This window comes from Drosophila navojoa, chromosome 4 (genome assembly GCF_054131105.1).
Source record: "Drosophila navojoa isolate 15081-1374.11 chromosome 4, UAZ_NAV_1.0, whole genome shotgun sequence".
NCBI lineage: Eukaryota > Metazoa > Arthropoda > Insecta > Diptera > Drosophilidae > Drosophila > Drosophila navojoa.
Genome location: NC_142892.1, coordinates 21,137,951 through 21,165,537, shown reverse-complemented (window position 1 = coordinate 21,165,537; position 27,587 = coordinate 21,137,951). Strand labels below are relative to the sequence as shown.

Genomic DNA, 27,587 nt, shown 5'->3' with positions numbered 1-27,587 from the left:
TGGCTTTTCGGCTTTTTGGCTTTCATGCCTCATTCATGCGGTAATGAAACCAGACGGGCGGCCTGTCGACCAACTCAGCCTTCAAATTTAAATTGAAAATGCAATAAAGCAATTGTAAATAAAAAATGAAATCGAATGGCGCAGAGCGTATGTCAAAGATGATGATGTGTGTAAGCATCTGAGCATGTTGAATGCGGGGTTGGACTGGAAGCCGGAAGGCAATTGAATTATGAGTGAAGCTACTTGTTTTGGCAGTTAGGTTATTTGACGCTGCTTCCGGTAAGCGAGCGGAAGGAGAAGACAACCTGCTAGAAGGTTACTCTCCTGTTCGAGCCTAATGAAGTTAACGTAGCTACTTCGTGTGTCCCTATTGTGGTAGTAAAAAGTGAGGGAATCTGTGATTCCTGCCGTCGGGATTACTGCTGCATGGTTTCATATACTTAAATCATACCCTCTAAATCATATGAATTACAAGGATTCTAAAAATTACCATCAGATATCATTAATAAAATTCTACATTATTATTTATTCTAAGATCAAATAATGGTTATCAATTCTTAAATATTAATTTAAATTACTTGTTATTTCAATTAAATTTAATAATTTACCTTACTACCAACGTAGAGAATAAATAATATGTATGGTTAGCTGAATACAAAAAAAATATATATACACGTTACAATTTAAAATCCACATATCGATATACATACTTTACCGGTGAACTAGTTCAGAAAAATGAACTATTCGTAGTGAATGGCAATCATTCTGCACAGCATTGGCTAAGAAGGAAAAAATGGACGCAGAAAGCAATTTGGATGTGTAAAATCTATTAATTATTACTGACTGTTGATTTGAAATTAAACAAAAATGAGTGGGAGTCACACAAAAAACAGTGGAGGAGGTAAGTGCTATAATTTCAAATCAGTGCAACGTGTTTTCGTATAATTTACGCTCATCCACGCAGCCGGCTATAGCGGCCATGCACCCCTCACAATCTCCATACCGAGCATTGAGCAAAAGAACAAGCAAATGCAACAGGAGACGCTGATGGAGAAGCTACGCGCCAAGTACCGCAACAAGCCAAAGAGCTACGACGAAATCAAGAAATCGGTGCGCATGTACTTCATAGAGAAGCACTATCCGCTTGACCCGCTCTGCAAGGCAGCGCTGCAGTCGGCATTGGATAAACTGCAGCACTACATCAAAGTCACGTCGCGGCACGGTCTTGTAGAGCGGTTGGAGAGTCTATCTCGCCAGCTGGGCCTCAAATTCATGGAGGACCAGCAAACGCTATTCATTTCCACAGACATGTTCTACGTGGAGATCCTGCTGGATGCCAGTGGTAACCTCAGCGATGTCAAGGTGCACCATGAGTGCAAAATTGACCAGCAGTCGAATTCCAGTGCCAGCTCCACAGAGTTGCTGAATTGCCTGAAGGCAGGCGACTTCGCTGACTTCACAGTACAACTCGAGGGTCTCTCTTCCATTTACCAATTGAACGCGGAACCGAAAGTCAAGAAGAAAGCCTTCGTCGCGCTGCAGGCCATGGAAACTGACATTTTCAGCCTCTATCAGCAACAGCTGCAGCTGCAGCAACAGCTCAGCAGCAGCAATGATAGCTACCACATCATGAATAACTCCTCGGTGGGTTTGGTCCTGCAGCGACGAGGTGGGCACCCGATGAAGCTGACTTACTTCTGTCCGCCCCTTCACCTGATCGACAAAAAGGTGAAGGGCGAGAAAGTGCCCACTAGCAGCGGAACCGCGAGCAGAGATCTGAGCATTGAGCAGGTCATAAAAAGCCCCAACGGGCTCAGCGTCACGCTGAATCTTGAGGCCTCCTCTGCGAATAAGCTGCAAATTCTGCCGATTGTCAGCATCACTAACGAGGCTGGATTGGCTCTGGAGCAACCCGTCTATGAGCCGCTCACGCAGAACAACTCAATGCTGATGCCGGCCACCTATGTCCTGCGCCTCAGCAAGCCGATGCCCGTCTGCATTGCGTCTCTGCGAGCTCTGGGCCTGCCGGGCCTCACAAGCAATGCAAACGAGGAAACGACAACAGTAATGAATCTAATTGTGCAAACAGCCTCCAGGCAGTTGATCAAGAACACCCAGAAGGGCCTGTATGTGAATCTGCCCAAGGAGACGCACTGCTACTTTTTCACGGACAACCGTAGGCTGAAGGGCACCATGATCTCGTCCCTACCATTCACGGAGCCTGCGCAAGTACCGAAAATAATCGCGTTCCTCAAAAAACAGGCGCTGTTCTACACGCTCCTCTCCAGCTGCATCAGGGAGCAACAGAAGCAGTACAATGGTGGGTAGAAACTCTACGAAATTGAATAGCAATAATCTAATATCCGAGAATCTTTGTTACAGACATGGACAGCACCGTCATCTTGGAGGTAACTGCTGTTTCGCTCAGTCTGATCACAGTGGAACTGCAGCATCCGTACGAGGAGTCGCTGGCCACAGTTGACTTTATGCTAGATGACGGCCAGGCGACCTGCACCATTTACTCCGTCAATGACGAATACGAAGCGCTCTCCGAAAAGCTCACCAGGACAGTGCGACAGGTGCTCTCAATTCCGATGGTTATATACAAGCTGCTTAAGTGCTGGGATGAGGAACATCAGAAGAAGATGCACGGCAACTTGGCCCCAGGCGCTGGCACCGGGAGTGGCGCACCGGGTGGATTTAGTGGAACAGGAGGTGGTGTTGGCGGAGGAGGCGGCGGGATGCATGGAACAAGCAACTTCGGACAGTTCGCAATTGATGCAACTGGCGAGGGCGGCAGTGGAACTGGCGGCGGATTTAGTAGTCTTGCCAATCTCAAAATGGACTCTAAGGTGCGATCCCTGGCAGATGCATTCGCTGCGTCTACTTCAGCTGCAGCTGCTATTGCAGGCCTCATTAATTTGAAACGTGAGACCGATCCGCAGTCCAGTGGAGGAAGCAGCCCTGTCCTCCCCTCCAGCTCTGGGCTGGAATCCAAGGCCACCGAGCATGAGATCGCCGACAAGTACAAAAATATCTGGAAAGATAAAACGCCCAACCTGAAGCACTGCGTCAGCATCACGCCCATTGCTGGCGATGGCAAATCTCCAGTACAGCAACAGCAACAGCAACAAGTGGACGTGCAGCGCACGGGCGGCATCGAGATCATACCACTGAATGCGCCGCCGAGTGTGGGCGCCACACCGAGCACGGGGTCTCCAGCTACAACAATCACCATCACACCTATCACTGGAGGTGCCAAAGAGGCGGGCAAGGAGGCGAAGAAGCCGATCCCCAGTGGAGGTGCTACCAAGCGACCCCACGAGGGCACCTCCTCTTCGAGCTCGAGCAGCGGCACCGGCAGCAGCGCCTCCAGCGACGCACAGAAGGAAAAGAAGCGCAAGAAGAAGCGGGACGACTCGCCCATGGGGCCTCCAGAAAAGGTGTATTCGCGTCAGAACTCGCCAGCTTCTGGCGGGATGACGGACGCCTCAGCAGGGGCTGGAGTTGCGCGCAAGTTCTCGTCGCCCTCAACCTCATCTTCATCCTCGCCCAAGGGAAGCAGTGCCTCGGCTGCAGCTGCCTTGGGCCTGATGGCCGGCCAACCGTCAGCTCGCCCAAGTCCCAAGCATTCCCCCGTGTACAGCAGCCCAAAGCACAACAGCAGCAGTAACACGGCCTCGAACAGCCCTAAGTCGCCGTTCGGGACGCTCTCGCCCAAGCACGGATCCTCTGGCAAGCCGAGCATGTCCACTCTCAAGAGTGCAACAGCGGCCACCGGTCTGAGCCTCAGTCCCAAGGGTGAAAAATCCATCTCGGGAGGTGGAGGCGGCTCCAACATTCCCTTGTCCACTGGTGGCTCTGGCTCTAACTTAGGGTCAAGTGGAAATCCGTCTATGCTGCGGCCCGTGCCTCCGCTGGCCAGCAGCAGCCAGTTGCCCGCGACTATAAAAAAGGACAAGTCCATCGCCAGCAGCTCAACATCTGCTGCCCCACCGGGGGTGGCAGCTGCAGTAGCTGCACTCAAGAGCTCCCAGCAACAGCAACAGCAACAACAGCAGCAGCAGCAACAGCAACTGAAGTCACCTGTGGCCAGTTTATCGCATCTGGCTGCAGGTGGGAATCTGAGCAGCTATGGGGCCCCAGCCGTGGCCGCCTTGGAGCTGAATGCACTGCGCAAGGGAATGACGGGAGCGGGAGTGGGATCGGGATTGGGCGCAGCTGCGGGAGCGGTAGGTGCGGTAAGTCCGTTTTCAATTTATGAGTAGCTCTCGTTGTGTGCCCACCTCCGCTTCCAACTCAACCCCCACCCCACCTGCACCTCTAACCCCTAGTTGATTATCTGTTTCCATTTTTGCATACAACTAAAACTCTGATCGGAGTGCAAAATATAAAACGAATAATTATAGTCTTATATTACTTATTATTATAATTAATGCGCTGTCACTGCTGTAGTTTTTGTTCCTTATTTTTATCTGATCTACTGTATGTTCTGTTTGTAAATATATTTACTTTTATTACCTATTTTCTAAGTGCAACCGTGTTATTTGATCTTAATAATCCCCGTGATGGGCTCTATGCTTAAGTAGTCCTAAAGAGAATCTTCTTGTATGTAATCTACTTGCACGTTTAGGTTCGATTTCGACTATATTATTATTTCCATTTTGAGAGATTACTCTTATCTGGTATTCTTTCGAGTATTCCTTATATACCTCTGGCAAACTTTATACTAACGAGTTACTTTCTGTTTCGCCCTTCCTGCACACTTGCTGCGGTCCTGGCATGACTCGGGACCTTAACCCTCAATCGACACTGTGCTACTTTTTGATTGCTTTAATTTGCGTTCTCGGTTCGTTTTTCATTTGTTTGTCTTCACACACACACACACACAAACACCCACACACGCACACAACCACGCGCTTCCTTTGTCAGGTTAGTTTGATGACGTCGACGGCAGCTTCGACGGCAACCATCCAAACCACAACAACAGTAGCGGATTCCTTGGGCACCGCAACAGCAGTGGTGGAGGCGGGAGCAGCAGTGGGAGCAGCACATGCAACAGCAGCAGCAATAGCAGCAACGGCACAGCAGCAGCAGCAGCAGCAGCAGCCGCAGCGAGCAGCGCCACATAGCACCGACAGCTCCAGTTGTACTAGCAGCAGCGCCAGTGCGGGAGCAGTCTCTGGGCTCTCCACGGGGTACATGGTGAAGCCGAGCAGCCAGGAGGGCCTCAAACTAACCATCAATAAAACGAGCAGCGGAAAGAGAGAAAGCAAGGGTGGAGCGACGGGATCATCTGCGTCCGCATCCGCATCTGCGCCCTCGTCCACGTCGTCTTCAACAGGCAGCAAGAAGCAGCACACGGGCCTAAAGCCAGGCGTCAACAGCGGACCAGCCTCGAAGAAGGGACTTTCATCAGCTTCGAGCACAGGGGCAAGCGGTTCTGGGTCCAGCAAACACCTCTTCCAGAAGGCCAACTCCTCTGGAAACTTGAGCAGCAAACTTGGCGGATCTGCATCGCTAGGCGGTGGCTTGCCACTAACGAAGAGCAACAGCACCAACTCTTTCCAGGAACACAGTGTGCCCAAGCGCCGACCCAGTATGTGCAGTCCGGGAACTAGTGGTGGCAGTGGAGGTGGATCGCAGCGGAAGTCATCATCAGGATTAGGGCCTGGAGGGGGAGCGGGCAGAATGTCACCAGCGGCCTTGAGTGGATCAATGTCACAGCCACCACCTCGCTTCGATCACCACACAGACATGATGACAATTCTGCAGTACGCCTCGCCCACCATGGCAGCCAGCATGGAGGGTTTCATCAAGGGACTGCACAACAAGTTTCAGATACCCAAATTGTCTCAGCGGCCAAGCGGCAACAATGGCGGAGGTGGGCAGACTTCTAGCACCACAGACTCGGCGTTAGCAACAGGCACATCAGCTTCGTCTTCGTCTTCAGTCTCCTCCTTGGAACAACAGCAGCAGCAGCTTAACGCGGACTTAAGTGCCCTGGCGTCCAGCTTAACCTCCACGTCCACATCCACGTCCAATATCAGTAGTGGAGGGCAGAAGCCTTCGACAGGTCCCTCCGCAGCGAGCGATTTGCTGCTCACTCTAGGAAGCAGTGGCACAATGGGATCAGGTGATGGCATCGACGAGGAGCTGCTTGCCAGCTTGGCCGGCGAATGACAGATCGAGCTGATTCAACATCTCTCTGCAATCCAAACTTAGTTCAATTAATGTGTTAAAGGCCTTCGGCTGTACTCTGACAATGAGCTGTTCTTTCATAGTCTTAAATGTTTGTTAAGTATGGATGGGCGTGTCAAATGACTGCCTTAACTAAATAAAATGCTGCATTATTTAATATAGCTTTACATGCTTTGACTATATAGATACCTAGTAGTGTCAATAGGCATCAAAATAACGGTTTAGGTATGCTCTAGACTGGGAAGAGAGAATGTGTAAACAAATGCGAGGGTTATCTGATGCGGTTTGCGAATCAACGCTGGAGGCCTGTGGTTTTGATCACGTCAGACACATGCGAAGCAAATAGGAATTGCATCGGGGTCTGCGGGTCAAAGAACTGCCGAGATAACCCCAATCGAGGGGAGGTGCAGGGCGGTCGATCAATGAAACAGATACGTCATAATAGAATATGCGAATGTATTCAAATGCTTTGAGCTTAAAGGCCTAATAAATGATGCAATAATTGCTTATGCGTATATTAGATATTGAGCTGGACATCCTGAACGCTCTTCAGGGCGTCGCTGTAGAGGGCCAGTACGGGCTGCACCTCCTCGGCGATGAATTCGTCCACCTGCTCGCTGGCACGACCCGTGAAGGTGCGCGCGTCCAGTATGTGGTCCAACTGATCCAGAATGGGTGCAAAGTAGGCATCACTGCGCACGCGGCTTATCAGATCATTGTCCTTGCCATACTGCTTAACCTGAGCACCAGCCTCTTGGGACAGAACTCGGATCTTCTCGTGGCACACTTGGCGGTCTCCGCCAGCTTTCACCATTGCCATGATAATGTTCTCTGTGGACATAAAGGGCAGCTCCTGGGCAATGTGACGCTCTATGACTTTCGGATAGACCACCAGGCCTTGGGAGATATTCAGCAGCGTGAGCAGAGCTGCATCAGCAGCCAAGAAGCCCTCCGACAAGGTCAGTCGCCTATTTGCCGAGTCATCCAGGGTGCGCTCCAGCCACTGCGTGGCGTGCGTATTTGCGGCATTGCTGAACAATGTGATTAGGTGACGAGCCAGGGCGCAGCAGCGCTCCGAGCGCATCGGATTGCGTTTATAGGGCATTGCCGAGGACCCAATCTGGGTGCTTTCGAATGGCTCCTCCAGTTCTTTGCGTGACGCAAGAATGCGCAGGTCAGAGCACATCTTATGAATAGTGGTGCCCAGGCTGGCGAGCGCAGCCATCACTTCGACGTCCACCTTGCGCGAATATGTCTGCCCGGTGACGGCGTACGGCTTACTGAAGCCCGCCAACTGGGTGACCAGCTTGTCCAGTTGCTTTACCTTCTGGCTGTCGCCGTTGAAGAGTTCCAGGAATGAAGCCTGTGTGCCAGTGGTGCCCTTTACACCGCGAAAGCGAAGATCCTCAAGACAGCGACGCAGAGCACGCTCGTCCATGAGCAGGTCCTGGATCCACAGGCAGGCGCGTTTGCCAACTGTAGTCAGCTGTGCCGGCTGCAGATGCGTGAATCCCAGTGTCGGCAGAGTTTTGTAGGTCTCAGCGAATTGCTGCAGGCGTCCCACAACGGTAGCCACGCGCGGCAACAGCAGTTTGAGTGCATCGCGCAGTACAATGAGATCCGTGTTGTCACCTACGTAGCAGGAGGTGGCACCCAGGTGGATGACCGGCGCAGCAACCGGGCATTGCTTGGCAAAAACATGTACGTGCGCCATGACATCGTGCCTGGTGAGACGCTCCTCGGCGGCTGCCGCCTCGAAATCAATGTCCTTTATGTGTTGCTCCATCTGAGCTATCTGCTCTTCGGTAATGTCTAGGCCAAGTGAATGTTCCGCCTTGGCCAGCCAAACCCAGAGCTGCCGCCAGGTCGAGAACTTGTTCTGATCACTGAACAGAAACTGCATCTCCTTGCTGGCATATCGTGTGCTCAGAGGAGACTTGTATCCTTCGTAACTGGCAGACATTTTTCTAATTATTTTTCTGACTATTCAGCGGATCAACCACAACACCACCTCGCACAAATAAAGATTTCCTACTAATCAGAAAAAAATACCACATGTTGCGCATTCCGCTCTCAGTGTTACCAGAGCAATAAACTTGTCACATCGATATATCAGTGGTTTATTCAACAATTGTATTTAGTATATTCATTCTTCACTTGGCGCTCGATTTAAAAACTTTTCTTATTAATGGAAAAGGTTAATACTATTAACTATTTACGCGCATCAACACTTTCATATCTTTCCCATAAATAAATAGTAAAACTCTAACATTTCTAACATAAGTGATGATTTTAGAGACCATAGAGAGCGAGAGAGAGCAGGACAAATGGCACATAGGTGTGCTTCATACGGAATCGGGATCATTTCGATCAAGCGCCCACAACGCACTGTTTTTGTCGCGCAGTATTTCCACTTCCCGAACCTCCAGAGACCGAGCCGAAAAAATTTAAGTTTCCAGCTGTAGAAAACATGTCTTGTCTATGTGTTCTTTGGTTAGTGCTAATACATAATCTTATTTAACAAGGATTATACATATGTTATAGATGTATTGTAACCTCATAGTTGGTCAAGACAACAACCTAATGCGGATAAATTAGTTAAATATTTAATTCTTATTCTATTTGACATTCTAAAATCAACAGCTCATTGTCAGAGTACAGCCGAAGGCCTTTAACACATTAATTGAACTAAGTTTGGATTGCAGAGGGATGTTGAATCAGCTCGAGCTGTCATTCGCCGGCCAAGCTGGCGAGCAGCTCCTCGTCGATGCCATCACCTGATCCCATTGTGCCACTGCTTCCTAGAGTGAGCAGCAAATCGCTCGCTGCGGAGGGACCTGTCGAAGGCTTCTGCCCTCCACTACTGATATTGGACGTGGATGTGGACGTGGAGGTTAAGCTGCACGCTAGAGCACTTAAGTCCGCGTTAAGCTGCTGCTGCTGCTGCTGCTGCTGTTGTTCCAAGGAGGAGACTGAAGAGGAAGACGAAGCTGATGTGCCTGTTGCTAACGCCGAGTCTGTGGTGCTAGAAGTCTGCCCACCTCCGCCATTGTTGCCGCTTGGCCGCTGAGACAATTTGGGTATCTGAAACTTGTTGTGCAGTCCCTTGATGAAACCCTCCATGCTGGCTGCCATGGTGGGCGAGGCGTACTGCAGAATTGTCATCATGTCTGTGTGGTGATCGAAGCGAGGTGGTGGCTGTGACATTGATCCACTCAAGGCCGCTGGTGACATTCTGCCCGCTCCCCCTCCAGGCCCTAATCCTGATGATGACTTCCGCTGCGATCCACCTCCACTGCCACCACTAGTTCCCGGACTGCACATACTGGGTCGGCGCTTGGGCACACTGTGTTCCTGGAAAGAGTTGGTGCTGTTGCTCTTCGTTAGTGGCAAGCCACCGCCTAGCGATGCAGATCCGCCAAGTTTGCTGCTCAAGTTTCCAGAGGAGTTGGCCTTCTGGAAGAGGTGTTTGCTGGACCCAGAACCGCTTGCCCCTGTGCTCGAAGCTGATGAAAGTCCCTTCTTCGAGGCTGGTCCGCTGTTGACGCCTGGCTTTAGGCCCGTGTGCTGCTTCTTGCTGCCTGTTGAAGACGACGTGGACGAGGGCGCAGATGCGGATGCGGACGCAGATGATCCCGTCGCTCCACCCTTGCTTTCTCTCTTTCCGCTACTCGTTTTATTGATGGTTAGTTTGAGGCCCTCCTGGCTGCTCGGCTTCACCATGTACCCCGTGGAGAGCCCAGAGACTGCTCCCGCACTGGCGCTGCTGCTAGTACAACTGGAGCTGTCGGTGCTATGTGGCGCTGCTCGCTGCGGCTGCTGCTGCTGCTGCTGCTGCTGTGCCGTTGCTGCCATTGCTGCTGCTGTTGCATGTGCTGCTCCCACTGCTGCTCCCGCCTCCACCACTGCTGTTGCGGTGCCCAAGGAATCCGCTACTGTTGTTGTGGTTTGGATGGTTGCCGTCGAAGCTGCCGTCGACGTCATCAAACTAACCTGACAAAGGAAGCGCGTGGTTGTGTGCGTGTGTGGGTGTTTGTGTGTGTGTGTGTGTGAAGACAAACAAATGAAAAACGAACCGAGAACGCAAATTAAAGCAATCAAAAAGTAGCACAGTGTCGATTGAGGGTTAAGGTCCCGAGTCATGCCAGGACCGCAGCAAGTGTGCAGGAAGGGCGAAACAGAAAGTAACTCGTTAGTATAAAGTTTGCCAGAGGTATATAAGGAATACTCGAAAGAATACCAGATAAGAGTAATCTCTCAAAATGAAAATAATAATATAGTCGAATCCAAACCTAAACGTGCAAGTAGATTACATACAGGAAGATTCTCTTTAGGACTACTTAAGCATAGAGCCCATCACGGGGATTATTAAGATCAAATAACACGGTTGCAGTTAGAAAATAGGTAATAAAAGTAAATATATTTACAAACAGAACATACAGTAGATCAGATAAAAATAAGGAACAAAAACTACAGCAGTGACAGCGCATTATTTATAATAAAAGTAATATAAGACTATAATTATTCGTTTTATATTTTGCACTCCGATCAGAGTTTTAGTTGTATGCAAAAATGGAAACAGATAATCAACTAGGGGTTAGAGGTGCAGGTGGGGTGGGGGTTGAGTTGGAAGCGGAGGTGGGCACACAACGAGAGCTACTCATAAATTGAAAACGGACTTACCGCACCTACCGCTCCCGCAGCTGCGCCCAATCCCGATCCCACTCCCGCTCCCGCCATTCCCTTGCGCAGTGCATTCAGCTCCAAGGCGGCCACGGCTGGGGCCCCATAGCTGCTCAGATTCCCACCTGCAGCCAGATGCGATAAACTGGCCACAGGTGACTTCAGTTGCTGTTGTTGCTGCTGCTGCTGTTGTTGCTGTTGCTGTTGCTGGGAGCTCTTGAGTGCAGCTACTGCAGCTGCCACCCCCGGTGGGGCAGCAGATGTTGAGCTGCTGACGATGGACTTGTCCTTTTTTATAGTCGCGGGCAACTGGCTGCTGCTGGCTAGCGGAGGCACGGGCCGCAGCATAGACGGATTTCCACTTGGCCCTAAGTTAGAGCCAGAGCCACCAGTGGACAAGGGAATGTTGGAGCCGCCTCCACCTCCCGAGATGGATTTTTCACCCTTGGGACTGAGGCTCAGACCGGTGGCCGCTGTTGCACTCTTGAGAGTGGACATGCTCGGCTTGCCAGAGGATCCGTGCTTGGGCGAGAGCGTCCCGAACGGCGACTTAGGGCTGTTCGAGGCCGTGTTACTGCTGCTGTTGTGCTTTGGGCTGCTGTACACGGGGGAATGCTTGGGACTTGGGCGAGCTGACGGTTGGCCGGCCATCAGGCCCAAGGCAGCTGCAGCCGAGGCACTGCTTCCCTTGGGCGAGGATGAAGATGAGGTTGAGGGCGACGAGAACTTGCGCGCAACTCCAGCCCCTGCTGAGGCGTCCGTCATCCCGCCAGAAGCTGGCGAGTTCTGACGCGAATACACCTTTTCTGGAGGCCCCATGGGCGAGTCGTCCCGCTTCTTCTTGCGCTTCTTTTCCTTCTGTGCGTCGCTGGAGGCGCTGCTGCCGGTGCCGCTGCTCGAGCTCGAAGAGGAGGTGCCCTCGTGGGGTCGCTTGGTAGCACCTCCACTGGGGATCGGCTTCTTCGCCTCCTTGCCCGCCTCTTTGGCACCTCCAGTGATAGGTGTGATGGTGATTGTTGTAGCTGGAGACCCCGTGCTCGGTGTGGCGCCCACACTCGGCGGCGCATTCAGTGGTATGATCTCGATGCCGCCCGTGCGCTGCACGTCCACTTGTTGCTGTTGCTGTTGCTGTACTGGAGATTTGCCATCGCCAGCAATGGGCGTGATGCTGACGCAGTGCTTCAGGTTGGGCGTTTTATCTTTCCAGATATTTTTGTACTTGTCGGCGATCTCATGCTCGGTGGCCTTGGATTCCAGCCCAGAGCTGGAGGGGAGGACAGGGCTGCTTCCTCCACTGGACTGCGGATCGGTCTCACGTTTCAAATTAATGAGGCCTGCAATAGCAGCTGCAGCTGAAGTAGACGCAGCGAATGCATCTGCCAGGGATCGCACCTTAGAGTCCATTTTGAGATTGGCAAGACTACTAAATCCGCCGCCAGTTCCACTGCCGCCCTCGCCAGTTGCATCAATTGCGAACTGTCCGAAGTTGCTTGTTCCATGCATCCCGCCGCCTCCTCCGCCAACACCACCTCCTGTTCCACTAAATCCACCCGGTGCGCCACTCCCGGTGCCAGCGCCTGGGGCCAAGTTGCCGTGCATCTTCTTCTGATGTTCCTCATCCCAGCACTTAAGCAGCTTGTATATAACCATCGGAATTGAGAGCACCTGTCGCACTGTCCTGGTGAGCTTTTCGGAGAGCGCTTCGTATTCGTCATTGACGGAGTAAATGGTGCAGGTCGCCTGGCCGTCATCTAGCATAAAGTCAACTGTGGCCAGCGACTCCTCGTACGGATGCTGCAGTTCCACTGTGATCAGACTGAGCGAAACAGCAGTTACCTCCAAGATGACGGTGCTGTCCATGTCTGTAACAAAGATTCTCGGATATCAGATTATTGCTATTCAATTTCGTAGAGGTTCTACCCACCATTGTACTGCTTCTGTTGCTCTCTGATGCAGCTGGAGAGGAGCGTGTAGAACAGCGCCTGCTTTTTGAGAAACGCGATTATTTTCGGTACTTGCGCAGGCTCCGTGAATGGTAGGGACGAGATCATGGTGCCCTTCAGCCTGCGGTTGTCCGTGAAGAAGTAGCAGTGCGTCTCCTTGGGCAGATTCACGTACAGGCCCTTCTGGGTGTTCTTGATCAACTGCCTGGAGGCTGTTTGCACAATTAGATTCATTACTGTCGTCGTTTCCTCGTTTGCATTGCTTGTGAGGCCCGGCAGACCCAGAGCTCGCAGAGACGCAATGCAGACGGGCATCGGCTTACTGAGGCGCAGGACATAGGTGGCCGGCATCAGCATTGAGTTGTTCTGCGTGAGCGGCTCATAGACGGGTTGCTCCAGAGCCAATCCAGCCTCGTTAGTGATGCTGACAATCGGCAGAATTTGCAGCTTATTCGCAGAGGAGGCCTCAAGATTCAGCGTGACGCTGAGTCCGTTGGGGCTTTTTATGACCTGCTCAATGCTCAGGTCTCTGCTCGCGGTTCCGCTGCTAGTGGGCACTTTCTCGCCCTTCACCTTTTTGTCGATCAGGTGAAGGGGCGGACAGAAGTAAGTCAGCTTCATCGGGTGCCCACCTCGTCGCTGCAGGACCAAACCCACCGAGGAGTTGTTCATGATGTGGTAGCTATCAGTGCTGCTGCTGAGCTGTTGCTGCAGCTGCAGCTGTTGCTGATAGAGGCTGAAAATGTCAGTTTCCATGGCCTGCAGCGCGACGAAGGCTTTCTTCTTGACTTTTGGCTCCGCGTTCAGTTGGTAAATGGAAGAGAGACCCTCGAGTTGTACTGTGAAGTCAGCGAAGTCGCCTGCCTTCAGGCAATTCAGCAACTCTGTGGAGCTGGCACTGGAATTCGACTGCTGGTCAATTTTGCACTCATGGTGCACCTTGACATCGCTGAGGTTGCCACTGGCGTCCAGCAGGATCTCCACGTAGAACATGTCTGTGGAAATGAATAGCGTTTGCTGGTCCTCCATGAATTTGAGGCCCAGCTGGCGAGATAGACTCTCCAACCGCTCTACAAGACCGTGCCGCGACGTGACTTTGATGTAGTGCTGCAGTTTATCCAATGCCGACTGCAGCGCTGCCTTGCAGAGCGGGTCAAGCGGATAGTGCTTCTCTATGAAGTACATGCGCACCGATTTCTTGATTTCGTCGTAGCTCTTTGGCTTGTTGCGGTACTTGGCGCGTAGCTTCTCCATCAGCGTCTCCTGTTGCATTTGCTTGTTCTTTTGCTCAATGCTCGGTATGGAGATTGTGAGGGGTACATGGCCGCTATAGCCGGCTGCGGGGATCAGTGTAAATCAGAAAAAACAATCGCTTTTATTTGCAGCACTTACCTCCACTTTTCAAATGATTTCCACTCATTTTTACGGCTTTTTTAGTTTTAATAAGACATTATAAAAATCGGTTTTACTAAAGCAAATCACTTTTATACAAGCATCTTATATGTCTGTTGCTCGGCTTCGAAAAATATGCCACTCTCATTGCAAAATGCAATTAGTGTTTGTGAACCTACTAGTTCAGATTCGTTGGCATATCGATACAACTAGTGCTGGGAAATAACAATCGATAGCGATAGTAGCTTTTGTATTGTGCATTGCGTTCATCTCTATTGTATAAAACAATTACCAAAACTCGCAGAGACTTAAGTGCAACTCCCTACAAAAATGACGTCTATTGCCGGCGGACATGGCGAAACAAATCCAAACAGCTCTTGGCTAAGTGCCCGTGGTTTCTGGCTTGCTTATTTTCTTGGATTGCTCTTTGTGCATTTGCTGCTCTTATCAGTGCCCTTTGTTACAATTTCTGCCGCCTGGACCGCAACTAATTTGCTGCACAACGTAGTGAGTATACATATATCTGCCACGCAAGTTACGTAGAATTTACTAGAATTACTATTTATTGATTTCTATCAGGCACACTTGTATTTTCTACATATAGTCAAAGGAGCTCCTTGGCTAAGTATCGAGAATGACGCCAGTCGGCAATGGACACACTGGGAGCAAATAGATGATGGCGTTCAATTAACTCCAACTCGAAAATTTCTAACTGCTGTGCCAATTGTTCTGTGCGTCGACATTTATACATGTAATACTGTTTAAATTGCTCATTAATTTATAATTATTGCAGATTCCTTTTGACATGTCTGTACACCCGTAACAGCACTGAGCATTTCATTGCAAATTTTATATCCTTGGTTGTTGTCACGCTGCCAAAGTTGCCGCAGTTCCATGGTGTTCGATTGTTTAATATTAATAAGTACTAAAATGCAGTCGCATATATGAATGTAAATAATTTCTGCCAGGCAGGTGGGCTTATCGTTCAATGAGTTCAATGTATATACTATTTATAGATAATAGACTAAGCAGGTAGCTGGCATTTAACTGGCTGTTGGATTTGTGTAAATATACTTCTGTTTACCACTGACTAATGTGTATCGATAAAAATAATAATGAATTATCGATTCCATAACTGTCATAAAGATAGGTATTTCAAACAAAATGTGTAATTAAAATGCGGACAAATATATAGCTGAGATACTTAATACATCTACTACATTGTACTGTCTCAAATTATATACGGACTGTGTCGTCTGTGCGCTAATCAACTACTACCTGAGCGTGTTCTTTGATCAGTGGTTATACAAGTCTCTCACATGTATGTAGGCACATGCATACAGATAGATCTATAAGCTTATCAGCAACGTCGCTCTTCAACAATATAAAGAATTACATTCGCAAAGCAAAATGCATCAGTTTATGAGGCGCTGGCGATCTGCATCCATTGCCCTTTTTGACTTTGCTGCAATAGCGCGCGACCTTTACGGAATTCAAGTACAATAATAAGAGGTGTGTGTCAGGCTGCCTGGCAGTTATTGTTAAATTATTATTCGAGTAAGAAGCTACTAAATTTGTCAGTTTGACCAGGGCCAACAGCAGAGCTAGGAAGATGTCAGTTACAATCACGGAAGAAATCTTTGGCCTGGCCAAGAATCCCTTCACCAAAGTGCCCGAAATGGTGCGTCGCTTCACCATGACCAATCAGAACAAGATGTCCGTTTCGGTAATACAGCTAGGCGCCATCATCCAGAGCGTGTGCATGCCGGATGCCTATCAGAAGATCGAGGATGTGTGCCTTGGCTTCGACGACATTGCCAGCTATGTGAATACCAAGCACGCGTACATTGGCGGCACTCTGGGCCGTGTGGCGAACCGGGTGGCCAATGGCTCGTACACTGTGGGTGAGACCAAGTACGAGCTAACGAAAAACTTCAAGGACACGTATCAGCTACATGGCGGCTTTATTGGCTTCGATAGCGTAATTTGGGAGGTGGCACGTAAATCAGATATATTGGGTATTACGTTTAAGCATGTATCGCCCGATGGGCACGAGGGCTATCCAGGCAACTTAACTGTCACCGTAACGTATTGGCTGGACAACCAGAATCGATTGGGTATACGCTACGAGGCGTTTACGGACAAAACGACTCCCATCAACCTTTCCAATCATGCCTACTTTAACTTGGCTGGCCACAATGCCGGCTTTAAGGGACTGGCGGAGCATACAGTGGAGATAGCGTCCAAGAGGATTATCGATACGGATGACGACCAAATTCCTACCGGTGAATTCCTGGATGTGGACGATACGGTCTTTGATATGCGTATACCCGTGTTGATTGGGGACCGGCTGAAGCAGTTCGATAATCGTTTAATCAAGGGATACGACAACTGCTTTGTGGTTAACGAGGGCAAGGAGGGCACCAATCTGATTGGCAAGCTGGCCCACCCACCCAGCGGCCGTGCCATGGAGATTTATTCCAATCAGCCGGGTCTGCAGTTCTACACGGCCAACAATTTGCCGGACGAGGAGAAGGGTGATGCTCCCATGATTGGCAAGGAGTGTTCGCATTATCGCAAGCACGGCTCATTTTGCGTGGAAACCGAGAAATTTCCGGATGCTGTCAACCATCAAAATCACGATTTTCCCTCCATATTTCTCAACCCCAACGAAAAGTACCTCCATGAAGTCATATACAAGTTTGTCGTCGAACAGTCCTGGAAATGCTGCTGTAATAAATAGTAATAGATTAATAAAACAGCTTACAGATTTATAGTATTCTATTAGTCTTCTGTTTCTTATAGTCAAGTTTCACTGCTCGTCACATAAATATAAATATAAATAGTAGCCTCTGCACTAATTGAAGTTGATTTTGTGTGAAATCAAATAAAATGATATTTTATATTCGAAACTTAGATCCCATTAGTCTCCAGACACATTTTCTTCCCACTTTAATACACATTTTGGTTCCCATATTAGTTGGAAGATGTCGTTCGATCAAAAGGAAATGTTTGGTCTGCTGTATAAGCTGGCTCGCATGAGCCAGGCGGATACAAGGATCGAGCACGATGAGATGGGCGCAATACGCGTGCCTCTGGATCGCATGTACGGGCCGCAGACAATGCGCTCGGTAATGAACTTTCCTATAGGTGGCGTGGAAGAGCGAATGCCGGTAAGTAGGCGCCCCTGATTGAGTCATCTAATGTAAGCTGCTGACAGCACTTCCCCGCAGCGCCCCATCATCGTAGCCTTGGGCATCATAAAGAAGGCCGCCGCCCAAACGAACAGGCAGAGCGGATTGGAGCCACTCATCTGCGATGCTATTTTGAAGGCTTCCGACGATGTCATCTCCGGCAAGTTATACGATGAGAATCATTTCCCCCTGGTCATTTGGCAGGCGGGCTCTGGCACGTCCACCAACATGAATGTCAACGAGGTGATTTCGAATCGCGCCATCGAAATTATGGGCGGCCAGGTGGGCAGCAAGGAGCCAGTGGATGCCGTGGGACATGTGGATATGTCCCAGAGCTGCTGCGACAACTTCTCCTCAGCCATCAACATTGCCGTGGTCATGCAGCTGAATGAGAAGCTCTTTCCTTCAATCAAAGCGCTCATTGAGGTCCTCGACAATAAGGAGCAGGAGTTCAAGCATATCATCAAGATCGCTCGCACCCATCTCATGGATGCGGAGCCCATGACCCTCGGGCACGTCTTCGGCGGCTACAAGCAAATGATGATCAACAACAGCACCCGACTGGAATCGTGCATGCAGCGCCTCCATGAAATTTCTCTCAATAGCGAGGGCTGTGCGTGTAAATCGTGCAGCGCGAATTTTGGAGCTGGGTGCATCAGTGGCATTGCGGAGCTCACGGGGCTGTCCTTCGTGTCCGCACCCAACATGTTTGAGGCGGTCAGTGCGCGGGACTCTCTGGTCGAGCTGCACGGCGAGCTGAACAGCATTGTGGTCAGTCTTATGAAGATTGTCAATGATGTACGACTCATGGCCTCCGGTCCACGGTGTGGCTTCGGCGAGCTCGTGTTACCGGAGGACGCGCCAGGCAGCTCCTTGATGCCGGACAATGTGAGCACGAGGCAGTGCGAAGTGCTGACCATGATTTGTGCCCAGGTGATGGGCAACCAGGTGGCCGTCTCCATTGGCAGCTCCAATGGCCACTTCGAGCTGAACGCCTTCATGCCGCTGATCGCCTCAAACGTGCTGCGCTCCATCGGTCTATTGAGCGACGGCCTGAGTGGGTTCACCAACAGCTGCCTCAAGGGCATCCGGGCGAATGAGGAGAACATTATGAAGACTCTGAATCAATCTCTTGTAATGGCAGTGCCACTCCAGCCATACGTCGGCCACGACAAGGCCGTCGAAATTGCCAACCTGGCTTATGCCAATGGCACCACCGTCAAGTGGGAGGCCTACAAGAAAGGCCTCTCCAATGCTGACCTAGAAAAGTGGTTGCATGTGGACAAGCTCTTATCATTCAGCTATCAATGAAAAGTGACTAGGACAGTAAGATTATTAAAGATTAATAAAGTATGATCAATACATACAAATTTACATTGAGTGTTACTTTTCTTTTATTGTATTTAGAAATACATATACATACATACATACATATTTACATATCAGGTAGGCTTGGCCCTAAAATTTCAGAATAGAAATTCTAAACAGTCAATACATAGTTAAATGTGTATATACTACAGTTGGGTAGGGATATAAATCAAACAGATGAGTATGTCGCAAAGTCGCATTGAGAGCGACACGCTCGGGACGGTCGAGGTGCCAGCTGATCGTTACTTTGGGGCCCAGACTATGCGCTGTCTGAACAATTTTCCCTTCGGGGATCCCAGTGAACGCATGCCGGTAAGTGTTCGACAGACACATGCGGAAATATGATATTTATGTGGTCGCATGATCTACACAGAAGTCCATTATACAGGCCATGGGCATAGTGAAGAAGGCCGCCGCTGAGGTCAACCTTGAGTATGGGATGGAGAGCTCGATCTGTTCATCCATTTCGACTGTCTGCGATGATCTCATCTCGGGCAAGCTGTACGACGAGGGACACTTTCCACTGCCCATTTGGCAAACGGGATCTGGCACAATGACGAACATGAATGTCAATGAGGTGATTAGCAATCGTTGCATTGAGCTGCAGGGCGGCGAGCTGGGCTCCAAGAAACCGGTGCATCCCAATGATCATGTGAACAAATCTCAGAGCTCAAATGACACCTTTCCAACGGCCATACATGTTGCGGTAGCGCTTCAGCTAGTCAAGGGGCTGAAGCCGGCGATCACCGACCTGCGCGACTCTCTCCAGACCAAGTCCTTGGAATGGAAGGACATTATCAAAGTTGGACGCACTCACACCCAGGACGCGGTGCCGCTGACATTAGGGCAAGAGTTCAGCGGATATACGCAGCAGCTAACCAATGGTCTGGAGCGCATCAATGCGGTCTTGCCCCATGTCTACCAACTGGCTCTGGGAGGCACTGCCGTGGGAACCGGTCTGAATACTTACAAGGGATTCGCCGAGAAGTCCGCCAGACGCATTGCTCAGCTCACATCTCTGCCATTTGTAAGTGCTCCGAACTTCTTCGAGGCCTTGGGCTCCAGGGATGCCATGGTCGAGGTGCATGGCGCATTGAACACCATTGCCGTGAGCCTCATGAAGATTGCCAATGATATACGATTCTTGGCCTCCGGGCCGCGCTGTGGCTTGGGCGAGCTCTTGCTGCCAGAGAACGAGCCGGGCAGCTCGATAATTCCGGGCAAAATAAATCCCACTCAATGCGAGGCGTTGACCATGATCTGCGCCCAGGTAATGGGCAATCAGGTGGCAGTCTCTGTGGGCGGTTCTAATGGGCACTTCGAGCTGAATGCCTTCAAGCCTTTGATAGCGTCCAACGTTCTGCGTTCGATACAGCTGCTAAGTATTTTTCGATCATTCGAGTTTCCATTGAATATTAGACTAAGTGCTTGACTCATTTCTCAGCTGATGGCTGCCACGCGTTCAACCAGAACTGCGTTGTTGGCATGAAGCCGAACAAGGAGAGGATAGAAAAGCTCTTGAACGAATCTCTGATGCTTGTGACCGCACTTAATCCACACATTGGCTATGACAAGGCGGCCACAATAGCCAGAGCAGCTTATAAGAATGGCACCTCTCTGAAGCAGGAGGCCCTCGTTGCTGGCATCTCTGAACAAGACTATGACAAATGGGTGCGTCCGGAAAATATGCTTGGTCCCACCTAAGGCAGTTTGTTAATGTTTTCTTAAGCCGTTAATAAACTCGAATGTATTATGTTATATGCATATCACTTGGAAAAAGGAAAAATGGGTTATATTCAATTGCCCTTCAGATTGCTTAAATTGTAGATATCCATAATAAAATAATATATTCTATACTATACCGATTGATCTCAATCCCTTAATAATATGCAGATATAATTTAGGGGAACTGTGAATATGTAGTAAAGCCTCCCAACGGAGCCACTGAACTCTATACCGTCAAAATATCTAAAGGTCGCTAAATCTTAGTAGATTTTCAAAAAGTTTTTATATTTATAAATTTTGATATATATGTATATATACAATATAATGGTAAAAATAGAACAAAAACGATTTTATTGACTTTTAAAATTACACTTGCTTTCGCCTGATTAACATTTGTACGGATTCCACAAATTTATATGTGCCATTGCATCGACACCACCAAACACCGAACTCAGTTTTCTCACTGAAGGTTCCATTCAGATTGCTAGAATTGTACCGTTTGCCATGGAGATGGATATAAATATTGCTTAATTTCGGGTCTCTACTCACCAATTGGGGTACTCATGTTGCCACCAGCGGTTGTACTCCACGGTGGTCTTGGTATCATACCTGATTGTTCTGAATATATGGTGTTCGTGTGTGCGTAGTCCATCTCCTGCATTGCCCACGTAGTTGCCGAGGGATCTCAGCTTGTAGTCGTCACTTTTGCCCGAGATGGCAAAGTTATCATAATAGGCGTATCGAGTCTCATTATTAGCGAACACTAAGTGGATGTACAGTTCGTGCATGTGACTCTTGGTCATTGCATGTATCTTGTCCAGCCCAATCCAATAATCTTCGTCCAAGTTGCCGAAGCCTTCCACAAAGGAGAACCAGCCTTGATTGAAGTCCACCATCTTATAACCACGACGCTGAATGATCATCCAGCAGGGGCCAGTTGCGACATTTTCGACGGCCACCTTAATTGGACCAATGCGGGGCAGGGAGACGACTTTGATTTCGGATCTGTTCTCTCCCGATAGAATCTCCTGCAGTTCCTTGATCGTACCGCTAACCAAACGATCATTTTGCTTACAGAGCATCAGTGCGGCATCAAACTTCAGCTTGCGTAAACATTATATATAGTTAGATTCGGCTGGACTATCCAATTGCTTACCAGATTTTGAGTTGTCCGTATTCTTTCCGCCTTGGTTGCTAACTCAGTTTCGAGTTGTGTTATTTTCTGATCTCTCTCCTTGACTTTTGCTTCACTATCCTCAATAGTGGCTCTTAGCGAGGAAATCAGTTCATCAGACTTAATAGCTAATTCGTATTGCTGCTTAATTTTGTTCGTCAACTCCTCGATTTGTTTCTCCTTTACCTTAATAATGCCATCTTGTGTATTGATCATTTCATTTTTCTCGCAAATCGTAGACTCGTAGCCAGCGTTTTGACTATCATGCGCTTTCTTCAGTGCGACCATTTTGGAATGTCTTTCAGCGAGTTTCGTCTTCAGGAATGATATCAGTTCATTATTATTCTCATTTGTGTTTTTATAGGTTTCCAAGCATGTTTGAAGAGCCAGGATGACATCATCTTTGATTTTACATTTCTCGCTGTATAGATTTAGCTTCTCCTTGTACACCGACAATTTAATTTTCTTCAGCTGAGAAATGGTACTGCAGGTATTTTCTCGTAATATTTCCCACTCATTCGGCGGCTATACAAGAACAGGGCGCGTATATCATTTAACTAGTCAGCAAGGACCTTTAACAACGCTCACCACAGGCTTCTCTGATGTGTCCTCTTGCTCCAATTGGATAGTAAATATATTTTGAGTATTCATAATGGTAAAAATTTATGGCATTGAAATTGTTGAAGTTCCATTGAATGTTGACTCGTCCACATCTGATTTTTTTGCTTAAATGTCAGACAAATTTTACCACAACAGCAAGCTATGTGATAACAGTTTGAGACATAACTGATATATCCAGAATATATACAGGGCAAACTAGTTTTTTTTAATTCAACTCAAATGTAGAATAAAAAATTGCTATCTATTCATTAGAAATGGTATTTTCCTTATCCCTCTCAATGGGCTCACAGTCCCTTCAGTAAAACTTATTTATTATCAGATTGAATATTAAAAATATTAATATTGCGAAGCGTTCGACCCATCAGTTTGAATTAATAGTTTGAATTAAATTTGTATTAGATAATCGGCCTATCGATGCTTCCAAATTTATGCTGAGAATTAAAATACTAAACTTGCGAGTCGACTGTGCACAGCTGATTCAGATATCGTGTAGTTGCACTTATCGTGCAATCGTTTCCAAGCTGAACGATATTTTGTGATCAATCCGGTTATTTGAAAATGCTCATATTTGAGCAGTTACGAAATTAGATTAATATTAAGCTCAATATTAGAATGCATTTTTTATTTTAGAAAACCTATTTAATAAAAGCATTTATATATAAAGCGTAAGCTTGAATTTGAAAATATTTTGCTTCAATTATGGGGGAGTAATGTTTTTAAGTCATTGTTGATTGAAATTTTATGTAGAGTAAACGTACTTTTTGTATTTTGTAAATTTTATACAAATATCTTTCGTTTTGGCTTCTGTTTAAGTTGGCTGTGCAAAATTCGGATGTTTTGAGCGACAGGCATTACATTTAATTACATTTAAAAATTTTTTTTTTTGACCCATGATATTCGAAATTGTTGTTTTGTCTTAAAACCTCAAATTTATCGCATAAAGATGGTGCGAGTGGTGGAAGATGTATTTGGCATTGCCGTTAATCCCATGACCCAAAAGACCGATCATGTGCGCCGGTTCACACTGTGTACAGAGAAGGGCATGTCCGTGGCCATATTGACATTGGGCGGTATTATACAGAGCGTCAGGGTGCCTGATGCTAATGCAAAGCTGGAGGACGTTTGTCTTGGATATGACGATGTCGCTGGCTATTACCGCAACCAGAAATTCTATGTGGGAGCCATAGTAGGGCGCGTTGCCGACCGTGTGGCACGTGGCCGTTTTAGGCTATGTGACAAGGACATAAGTCTATCTCGAAACCACAAGGATCTTTACCATCTGAATGGTGGCTATGTGGGCTTTGATAGCGTTATTTGGGATGTGGTTGGCATACACAAGGACGGTGTCACATTTCAACACGTCTCACCAGACGGGCACGAGGGCTACCCGGGCGAAGTAACAGTCAACATTAACTACTCACTTAATGAAACTGGTTGTCTAGGGTTGCGAATCGAGGCGCGCGCGAAAGAGACAACATGCATTAACATAGGCCACCACTGCCTTTTTAATCTTGCAGGCCACAGTTCGGGAAGGGACACACTCTACCAACATATGATAATGATCAAGGCGAACAAGATTGTGGACACGGACCTCGAGCAAATACCCACTGGGAAATTAATGCCAACGCGTAATACACCCTACGACTTTTCCACCTTAACAAATTTGGGCAAACGCCTCAATCAGGTTAATCGATGTCCCATTAGCGGGTTTGATAACAACTATTGCGTCGATGTGGATCCGAATCAAGTGAAGCTAGTTGCCCGCGCAGTTCACCCATGCTCGGGTCGTTTTGTGGAAATTCACACCAATCAACCTGGTGTGCATTTCTCTACTGCAAATGGTCTGCCCCAAGAAGACCGCGGCGATGTTCCCAATGTTGGAAAGGGAGGTGCACATTATTCACAGCACAGTGCGTTCTGTTTGCAAACTCAAAAATATCCTGATGCAGTGAACAACCCGGAGTTTCCAACGGTTATTATTAATCCGGGTCAGTTATATGATCATCAAGTAGTTTACAGATTTGGCGCATGCCCAAAACGTGTGTAGAATTGGGTATCTGATAAACAACGTTTAAGATGTGCATACAAATAAATTATGAATAAATTAGTAGTATATCATCATGTGTTTATCGAAATTTATTTTTAATTCGTTAGCGATACATCATTTCGATGAGAATTTATACGGTGCTACCGGACTGTTTATTTCAGTATCGATATATCGATAAGTGCAGTACAGCATAACACGACTATCGTATTCCATCGATTGCCTTAATAACAGTGCAAACACAAAAGAAAAAGTATTTAATTGTTTGTCAACGCTTGTGAGAATAGAGTGTGCCACGTTTAATACAACAATAATAGAAAGGAGCTTCAAGCTGTTTAACTTACCGCAAATCTATAAGCATACTACGGCTGACTCGAGTCGTCCAAGCAGCAGCAACAGCACCAACAGCAGGATGCCAGTACGTAGTGCAAGCACAATTAGAGAATGCACTTAAAATCATTTAAACTTGAATAACAATAATAATTGACATTATTATACATTTTGCGGCTAGGTTCATGAGTTCAAAGTGGAAATGTCGTGTGGCGGATGTGCCGGCGCCGTGGAAAAGGTCTTATCCAAATTAGGTGGTGCGTATACGTACATATGTATGTATGTACATACATATATGTACATATGTATATATTTACATAGGCTAGTTCAGCTTTAGGCTTTGTGCTGTGTGTATGTATGTACACTCATTCCTGTTTAAGTACATATTAATACAAGTGTCGCTTATCAGCGAGACGGCATTTGTTTGGGCGCGTTTATCAACTAAAATGTGATTTTTGCATTTTGCAGATAAGGTGGAAAAAGTGAACATCAATCTGGAAGCAAAAACAGTAACCGTCACCTCAAACTTATCGTCCGACGAACTGTTGGCCCAGCTGCGCAAGAGTGGCAAAACGGTGTCATATGTTGGTGTGAAGAAATGAGATGAGTTTATGAGCAAGTTTCAGAAATACGGCAAACTGAAACTTGAAGTCTAATATAAAATGGAATTCTCAAATGGATTTCGTGATTGCCTTTGCTTTGCCTGTCGATGCCATCGATGTCATAATGTGAGAAACACCCACATCAAATCATTCAAGATTACAGCGTGATGCATCCGTACGACAAGATGAAACCTTACAAATTATACATTAATCATCAATTCATCAAACGAACATGATATAGGCATGGGCAGCTTATCTACAAAGTTTGCTTATGGATTTGCTTTAACTCCAAATTTTAAGTAGTGGAACATTAAAATTGTATCTCAAGAAGATAGTATTTGTATTAAAAGAGTTATACTCCCATAGATGCAGAATTTAAAATTCAAATTTTTAACAACTAAGTAGAAAATGCAATAAATAAATGCTCCAATCAAATATTTAGAAATATTTTAAATATATCCAATACAAGTCAGCTAATAATTAAATACATACAAATTATGCCAATTACCTTCTTATGATATACCAATTTACATACATATATACAAATTTTAACAAATTACAATTTTTAAGATTATAAATCTTATAATAATAAATAAATATGTTGTGCAAATCTTAGTACTATTGAAGTTTTTAATTGAGATTGTAGAACTTTAATCTAATCACGATCACGATCATAATCAATGCCCGTCCAAATACATGGTAACGGAATCTCTTTGTTGGCTTCTGTTGCTAGCTAACCTAATTGTCTTCTATGTCTATGAAGAAGACGAAGAGACGGACTCCATAAATAAGAGGATTCCAGTCGAATGCGGGCACTTAGTCATGCTCGAAGCGCGTTGTCCAAACGAATCAGCGACAAATATCATGCTAATGCCTAACAATGGCAGTAAACAATAGAGGCTTGGGAACGTAATATGTCATAAATCTGGGGAGGGGCGAAGGGCGACCCCAAAGCTATCAAAAATGTATTTTGAAACATGTTCGAGGCGTAACGAAATTATCAATCAAATGCCACATTGGCATGCAAAGAATGCAACACACTCACACACACACACACACTTATACCAATGCACTAATTGAGTTTAGAGTTGGGTCGACAAACGGAACGTTGCGTTTGTTTGGAGGCTTCGGAATTTGATGTTGTCGTCGTCGCCGTCGTTGTCGTCGATGGTGTCGCTACCTGCGTTTTACCTTTTGCTTTGTTGTGGTTGCAGTTTGCGGCTCACGTTGATTTATGCCCCATGCAGCGACACAGGAACGGAACCGCATCGAGACCTAAGCACCTGAAGGCTGCTGCAGCCAGCTATTCTGGCAGAAGGCACAGAGAAAGCAGTCACCACAGCGCGGCTGTCACAATAAACGTCAACGAAGCAGTCACGTCCTTGCCCAATGATTATTCTCAAGTGATGCAAGAGATTTTCAGATTACGGCGCTGCCCCGACGCAATCCCATCCTCGAAGTCAACAGGCAGCAGGCAGCAGGCACCAGGCAGTAGGTAAACGCAAATTATTAGCGCTAATGCCGTTTAAATTGCCTCAGTAAAATAACAGCTGGTGTGCCACTGGTGCCCTACACATTGCCACACAACTAATGAGCAGCATTAACATTCCTCGCAACAATGTTGATTATGAGCTGCGCAGGCTGTGGCAGCAACTGCCTGCCAGCTCGACTGTAATATGCTCTGTCATCTAATCATATGCAATATCATGCCTTTTCAGAGCGATCTGCACTAATTACATATATCAAAGAGCTCTCTTTACACTTTTTGCATCTTTGCTCTCTGATTATGGTCTACGAGATCTGCAATCTAACCATAATTCTACAAGCTGTAAAAGAGAGTACCTATAATTATACTATAATTATTGCATAAAATATATATATTTATATATATTATAAAACTTATTTCATATAAATTTATTATGTATTATAAAACTTATTTATTATAAATTTATTATATATCATAAAACTTATCTATTATAAATTTTGATTCGTGACTTTATAGTATAATAAATTTAACGGGTATTTTTAAATTAATAGTAATGTAGTATATTTTATTCATATATAGTGGTTTATTTGATCTGATCTACCACGAGAACATTATATTTAATTAAAGTTATATTTTAATATTTATAAGACATTTAATTATGAAAATAAAGCTATATAAAATAATATTTATAATACATTTTATTATATTCACCATTTATTATTATTTTTTGTGTTTTGTTTTTCATTCATTTACATATTTATAACAGTTATAGTATATATTTCAGCACTGGTTAATAAATCCTATAGAGTCCCTCATATAAAGTA

At 46.9% G+C, this 27,587-nt stretch overlaps 10 protein-coding genes across 11 annotated transcripts; 7 read left to right on the top strand and 3 right to left on the bottom strand.

The window, feature by feature from the left end:
• The first annotated feature begins 763 nt into the window (after positions 1-763).
• Positions 764-8,218, top strand: LOC149091498 (mediator of RNA polymerase II transcription subunit 1-like). Its single transcript, XM_089260019.1, has 4 exons — positions 764-901; positions 965-2,320; positions 2,383-4,241; positions 4,933-8,218. Exons 1-4 carry the CDS (start codon positions 868-870, stop codon positions 6,181-6,183), a joined length of 4,500 nt encoding a protein of 1,499 aa, XP_089116145.1. The 5' UTR covers positions 764-867; the 3' UTR covers positions 6,184-8,218.
• Adsl (adenylosuccinate lyase) lies at positions 6,641-8,164 on the bottom strand. The gene has a single exon (XM_018102516.3). It carries the CDS (start codon positions 8,162-8,164, stop codon positions 6,719-6,721), a length of 1,446 nt encoding a protein of 481 aa, XP_017958005.1. The 3' UTR covers positions 6,641-6,718.
• A 567-nt stretch (positions 8,219-8,785) lies between the features above and the next one.
• MED1 (Mediator complex subunit 1) lies at positions 8,786-14,386 on the bottom strand. The gene is made up of 4 exons (XM_089260017.1): positions 14,220-14,386; positions 12,809-14,164; positions 10,885-12,746; positions 8,786-10,194 (listed from the first exon to the last, which is right to left on the bottom strand). The coding sequence occupies exons 1-4, from the start codon at positions 14,245-14,247 to the stop codon at positions 8,932-8,934; spliced, it is 4,509 nt and encodes a 1,502-aa protein (XP_089116143.1). The 5' UTR covers positions 14,248-14,386; the 3' UTR covers positions 8,786-8,931.
• Positions 14,387-14,458: 72 nt separating this feature from the next.
• ORMDL (sphingolipid biosynthesis regulator orosomucoid 1-like) lies at positions 14,459-15,435 on the top strand. The gene is made up of 3 exons (XM_018101370.3): positions 14,459-14,726; positions 14,799-14,950; positions 15,013-15,435. The coding sequence occupies exons 1-3, from the start codon at positions 14,550-14,552 to the stop codon at positions 15,146-15,148; spliced, it is 465 nt and encodes a 154-aa protein (XP_017956859.1). The 5' UTR covers positions 14,459-14,549; the 3' UTR covers positions 15,149-15,435.
• Positions 15,436-15,589: 154 nt separating this feature from the next.
• On the top strand, positions 15,590-17,001 carry LOC108651558 (galactose mutarotase). The gene has a single exon (XM_089260018.1). The coding sequence runs from the start codon at positions 15,832-15,834 to the stop codon at positions 16,960-16,962; it is 1,131 nt and encodes a 376-aa protein (XP_089116144.1). The 5' UTR covers positions 15,590-15,831; the 3' UTR covers positions 16,963-17,001.
• A 95-nt stretch (positions 17,002-17,096) lies between these two features.
• Positions 17,097-18,756, top strand: LOC108651555 (putative fumarate hydratase, mitochondrial). The gene is made up of 2 exons (XM_018101352.3): positions 17,097-17,392; positions 17,453-18,756. Exons 1-2 carry the CDS (start codon positions 17,207-17,209, stop codon positions 18,722-18,724), a joined length of 1,458 nt encoding a protein of 485 aa, XP_017956841.1. The 5' UTR covers positions 17,097-17,206; the 3' UTR covers positions 18,725-18,756.
• Positions 18,757-18,860: 104 nt separating this feature from the next.
• Positions 18,861-20,539, top strand: LOC108651556 (putative fumarate hydratase, mitochondrial). Its single transcript, XM_018101353.3, has 3 exons — positions 18,861-19,093; positions 19,155-20,163; positions 20,226-20,539. Exons 1-3 carry the CDS (start codon positions 18,959-18,961, stop codon positions 20,483-20,485), a joined length of 1,404 nt encoding a protein of 467 aa, XP_017956842.1. The 5' UTR covers positions 18,861-18,958; the 3' UTR covers positions 20,486-20,539.
• Positions 20,540-20,840: 301 nt separating this feature from the next.
• Positions 20,841-22,465, bottom strand: LOC108651557 (tenascin-R). Of its 2 annotated transcripts, none has more exons than XM_018101356.3 (4): positions 22,269-22,465; positions 21,663-22,205; positions 21,056-21,603; positions 20,841-20,990 (listed from the first exon to the last, which is right to left on the bottom strand). In XM_018101356.3, exons 1-4 carry the CDS (start codon positions 22,329-22,331, stop codon positions 20,873-20,875), a joined length of 1,272 nt encoding a protein of 423 aa, XP_017956845.1. In that variant the 5' UTR covers positions 22,332-22,465; the 3' UTR covers positions 20,841-20,872. The 2 variants fall into 2 exon arrangements, with proteins under 2 accessions (XP_017956845.1, XP_017956843.1); XM_018101354.3 differs by having other exon boundaries at positions 21,056-21,609; positions 22,269-22,463.
• Positions 22,466-23,012: 547 nt separating this feature from the next.
• Positions 23,013-24,422, top strand: LOC108651560 (galactose mutarotase). The gene has a single exon (XM_018101359.3). The coding sequence runs from the start codon at positions 23,245-23,247 to the stop codon at positions 24,346-24,348; it is 1,104 nt and encodes a 367-aa protein (XP_017956848.1). The 5' UTR covers positions 23,013-23,244; the 3' UTR covers positions 24,349-24,422.
• A 129-nt stretch (positions 24,423-24,551) lies between these two features.
• Positions 24,552-25,714, top strand: Atox1 (Antioxidant 1 copper chaperone). Its single transcript, XM_018101374.3, has 3 exons — positions 24,552-24,763; positions 24,857-24,932; positions 25,144-25,714. The coding sequence occupies exons 1-3, from the start codon at positions 24,758-24,760 to the stop codon at positions 25,275-25,277; spliced, it is 216 nt and encodes a 71-aa protein (XP_017956863.1). The 5' UTR covers positions 24,552-24,757; the 3' UTR covers positions 25,278-25,714.
• The last annotated feature ends 1,873 nt before the right edge of the window (positions 25,715-27,587 follow it).

Excerpts from the sequence above, each read along its gene's own strand:
- Atox1 (XM_018101374.3), top strand. Across the intron at positions 24,933-25,143 it reads GGTCTTATCCAAATTAGGTG|ATAAGGTGGAAAAAGTGAAC; the intron begins GTGCGTATACGT and ends TGCATTTTGCAG.
- LOC108651555 (XM_018101352.3), top strand. The coding sequence starts at position 17,207 with ATGTCGTTCGATCAAAAGGAAATGTTTGGTCTGCTGTATAAGCTGGCT. Across the intron at positions 17,393-17,452 it reads GCGTGGAAGAGCGAATGCCG|CGCCCCATCATCGTAGCCTT; the intron begins GTAAGTAGGCGC and ends ACTTCCCCGCAG.
- LOC108651558 (XM_089260018.1), top strand. The coding sequence starts at position 15,832 with ATGTCAGTTACAATCACGGAAGAAATCTTTGGCCTGGCCAAGAATCCC.
- LOC108651556 (XM_018101353.3), top strand. The coding sequence starts at position 18,959 with ATGAGTATGTCGCAAAGTCGCATTGAGAGCGACACGCTCGGGACGGTC. Across the intron at positions 19,094-19,154 it reads ATCCCAGTGAACGCATGCCG|AAGTCCATTATACAGGCCAT; the intron begins GTAAGTGTTCGA and ends TGATCTACACAG. Across the intron at positions 20,164-20,225 it reads GCGTTCGATACAGCTGCTAA|CTGATGGCTGCCACGCGTTC; the intron begins GTATTTTTCGAT and ends CTCATTTCTCAG.
- MED1 (XM_089260017.1), bottom strand. The coding sequence starts at position 14,247 with ATGAGTGGAAATCATTTGAAAAGTGGAG. Across the intron at positions 14,165-14,219 it reads AAATCATTTGAAAAGTGGAG|CCGGCTATAGCGGCCATGTA; the intron begins GTAAGTGCTGCA and ends TGATCCCCGCAG. Across the intron at positions 12,747-12,808 it reads GCAACAGAAGCAGTACAATG|ACATGGACAGCACCGTCATC; the intron begins GTGGGTAGAACC and ends TCTTTGTTACAG.
- ORMDL (XM_018101370.3), top strand. The coding sequence starts at position 14,550 with ATGACGTCTATTGCCGGCGGACATGGCGAAACAAATCCAAACAGCTCT. Across the intron at positions 14,727-14,798 it reads CTAATTTGCTGCACAACGTA|GCACACTTGTATTTTCTACA; the intron begins GTGAGTATACAT and ends GATTTCTATCAG. Across the intron at positions 14,951-15,012 it reads ACTGCTGTGCCAATTGTTCT|ATTCCTTTTGACATGTCTGT; the intron begins GTGCGTCGACAT and ends TAATTATTGCAG.
- LOC149091498 (XM_089260019.1), top strand. The coding sequence starts at position 868 with ATGAGTGGGAGTCACACAAAAAACAGTGGAGGAG. Across the intron at positions 2,321-2,382 it reads GCAACAGAAGCAGTACAATG|ACATGGACAGCACCGTCATC; the intron begins GTGGGTAGAAAC and ends TCTTTGTTACAG. Across the intron at positions 4,242-4,932 it reads CTGCGGGAGCGGTAGGTGCG|GTTAGTTTGATGACGTCGAC; the intron begins GTAAGTCCGTTT and ends TTCCTTTGTCAG.
- LOC108651560 (XM_018101359.3), top strand. The coding sequence starts at position 23,245 with ATGGTGCGAGTGGTGGAAGATGTATTTGGCATTGCCGTTAATCCCATG.
- Adsl (XM_018102516.3), bottom strand. The coding sequence starts at position 8,164 with ATGTCTGCCAGTTACGAAGGATACAAGTCTCCTCTGAGCACACGATAT.
- LOC108651557 (XM_018101354.3), bottom strand. The coding sequence starts at position 22,331 with ATGAATACTCAAAATATATTTACTATCCAATTGGAGCAAGAGGACACA. Across the intron at positions 22,206-22,268 it reads ACACATCAGAGAAGCCTGTG|CCGCCGAATGAGTGGGAAAT; the intron begins GTGAGCGTTGTT and ends GTTCTTGTATAG. Across the intron at positions 21,610-21,662 it reads TACGGACAACTCAAAATCTG|CTGAAGTTTGATGCCGCACT; the intron begins GTAAGCAATTGG and ends TGTTTACGCAAG.